We start from the raw sequence: 2891 nt of genomic DNA on the forward strand, positions 1-2891 counted from the left end.
GCACTGGAACAGGTTGCCCAGAGAAGTTGTGGATGCCCCCTCCCTGGAAGTGTTCAAGGCCAGGCTGGAAGGGGCTTTGAGTAACCTGGTCTAGTGGAAGGTGTCCCTGCCCATGGCAAGGGGGGTAGAACTAGAGGATCTTTAAGATCCCTTCCAACCCAAACCATTCTATGATTCTATGAAATGACTGTTGTCGAATATGGCAGAGCTTTATAAAATCATGACTGGCATCTAGAGAGCGGGAGAGACTGCTTAGTCTCTCTCCCAATTAGAAGAGCTACAGAGACAGTAAATGAAGCTATTGAAAGTTTGGCTCAAAACAAACGAAGCAGTTCTTCATACACCATGTAGTTCAACTGTAAAAACACCTGGAAAAGGATACAGTGGGTGCTAAAACTTTACATGAATTCAAGGGGAAAACAGAAAAGTTTATGGAAGAGAAACCCATGGAGGGTTGCTAAATATTTAGAACTACATCTGGGTCTGGAATTCTTTGATCTCCAAATGCGCGAAGGCCAGGAAAATACTCAGGCAAGGTACCTGGTTGCCCTGTTCTTTTTATCGTAGCTAGGCAGCTCCTTGTGGCTTATTGCAGTCAGACTGACCTAAATAGACCTTTAGAATGACACAGTTTGGGTGCTCTTATGCTGTTATCTATCAGAAAAGGCAAATTAGGTTCTAGGCTATATTCTCCTCAAGGACTGAAGCAGTATTGTCTCCCAGGTAGTGACAACAGTGACAAAATGCACAGATAACTAGTATCTGCCCTCCATTACTTTTTTGTCATTGAATGATAAAAAACCGAAGAAAAACAAAACAATGATCAGAACTAGTAAAATTTTAAAGGAAAATGAAAAACCTGTAATTTATTGAGGAAACAAAAAGCCATTTCACAGGAAGATTTTAAATATTTAACATGGAATTCATCTTGCTGAACCTTGGATCTACTTTGGACACCCTTCTCTTTTATAAGCTGTGGAAATAAACAGGCACTTCTGAAAGCAATTCATTTTTTCTTAAAGTAGGCATCTCAGATCAACCAGATTCTTCCTCAGAAGTGTCTCTTTCTCTCAAATGATGACTAGTTCAGACTCAGACAACTAATTTTTAGAAATTCAAAACTTGGTGAGGATAATCTCACTTTGGTCTTTAAGTATTTATATAAAAACAAAATTAGGTAAAGCAACCTCAATTGAAAGAACTAAATCCAAAAATGCCCTCAAATCATGTTTTACTTACAGAATATTTTGCTTAGGATGCAACTTCACATGGGCATCCAGTGGGACTATTTGACAAGATAATTTTTTATCAGACTTTTGCAGCTCATTTTCCACACACTCAGGTATGTTATCCCTTGCAACCTATTTGCTTAAGAATACTTAATACCTGAGTAAGCTTAACACAAGTGGGTAACCAATGTGTCATCTTAGAATGCTGTGCATTGGACTTCATTTAAATTCACATCTTTGCCTAGCAGAACAGAAGATGAAGAAGAAAAAAGGAAAGCAACTTGCTTTTAAGACTTTCCTTCAAGACTTTCAGTTTTCCTTACCTAAGTGGTACATTATGATGGTAGAATAATTCTGCCAGTTTCATATAATCACCTGTATCTTCTTGGACAGGATCAACAAAAAGTACCTAAGAAGAGAAAACATATTATACAGCCAATATTTATTCTTGATGTCTGTATTTTTTTTTTCAGACATAATATCTAAGATAAGAACAGAAATTTCCAAAGGAGCTGCGCGCCCCAACTGTTTTCAATTTCCTAGAGCATTCATTGTAAGAAAACATTAAGAGTATAAATGAAAATAACTTCAGAATTAATGAATTTGGACCAAATACACAAAACAGGATTTAACCATTTATTGAACTTCAAACCATGTGACATCACTACTCTCGTTTGCAAGACTCTGTGCCAATACTTTGTTTTTATTAATGAACTTGGTATTTAATTAAAAAGGATCTAATGCTGATTTTTCTATCACTTCTTTCAACTAGCTCTCTTCTGTTGTGAAAACCAAACTAAAGTAAATAAACAGAACATATTGACTTAAAACTTTAATTAAAAAATGGAGCAAAGGGAAAGAATTCTTCCTTCCTATCTCACGTATCTTTGCATTTACTCTTTCACTTATCGTAGCTTGAAGTGTAAAATCAGATCTTTCAGGCATGCACAGAATCTAAAACTGGGATCTGTCTGCACAGGTAGATTATCCTTATGCAGATTTAATTATGACATTGGTACTTTATTTATTCAGCTTTGCACTGCAACTCCCCTTAGAATTTATCATAATTTTGCTAGAGTAGCTGAAATGCAGCAGAATAATTTTAAAAATTTTTTAACACTCCCTCCCCCTCAGATTATAGTTAAATGATATGTTGTAGATCTCTATAATATAGCTGTTATATACATCTATGCCAATATTTAACTTTTAATACATAATGCAATCTACTTCATATTACACACTTCTTATGCTTCATTATAAACATACTTTTTATGACATATTGCTTGTATTTTCGTTGTCTTTTTATATACTGAACTTCATGTCACTTGGAGTGACTACATCAGTGGACAAGGGAAGAGCTACGGATGTCATCTATCTGGACTTCTACCAGGCCTTTGACACAGTCCCCCACAACATCCTTCTCTCTATATTGGAGAGGTATGGATTTGATGGATGGACTGTTTGGTGGACAAGGAATTGGCTGGATGGTCGCATCCAGAGAGTAGTGGTCAACAGCTCAATGTCTGGATGGAGATCAGTGACAAGTCGTGTCCCTTAGGGGTCCGTACTGGGACCAGTACTGTTTAGTATCTTCATCGACGACATAGACAGTGGGATTGAGTACACCCTCAGCCAGTTTGCAGATGACACCAAGCTGAGTGG

The 2891-nt window shown here is 37.1% G+C and overlaps 1 protein-coding gene across 1 annotated transcript in view; it reads right to left on the reverse strand.

Moving 5' to 3' along the window:
- UGGT2 (UDP-glucose glycoprotein glucosyltransferase 2) overlaps positions 1-2891 on the reverse strand; it is an 88580-nt gene that overhangs the window by 54257 nt on the left and 31432 nt on the right. Inside the window, exon 12 of the mRNA XM_009275810.2 lies at positions 1553-1638. Coding sequence (XP_009274085.1) covers positions 1553-1638 — 86 coding nt within the window. The remainder of the gene's footprint in view (positions 1-1552; positions 1639-2891) is intronic.

This window comes from Aptenodytes forsteri, unplaced genomic scaffold (genome assembly GCF_000699145.1).
Source record: "Aptenodytes forsteri isolate BGI_AS27 unplaced genomic scaffold, ASM69914v1 Scaffold161, whole genome shotgun sequence".
NCBI classification, from domain to species: Eukaryota; Metazoa; Chordata; class Aves; order Sphenisciformes; family Spheniscidae; genus Aptenodytes; species Aptenodytes forsteri.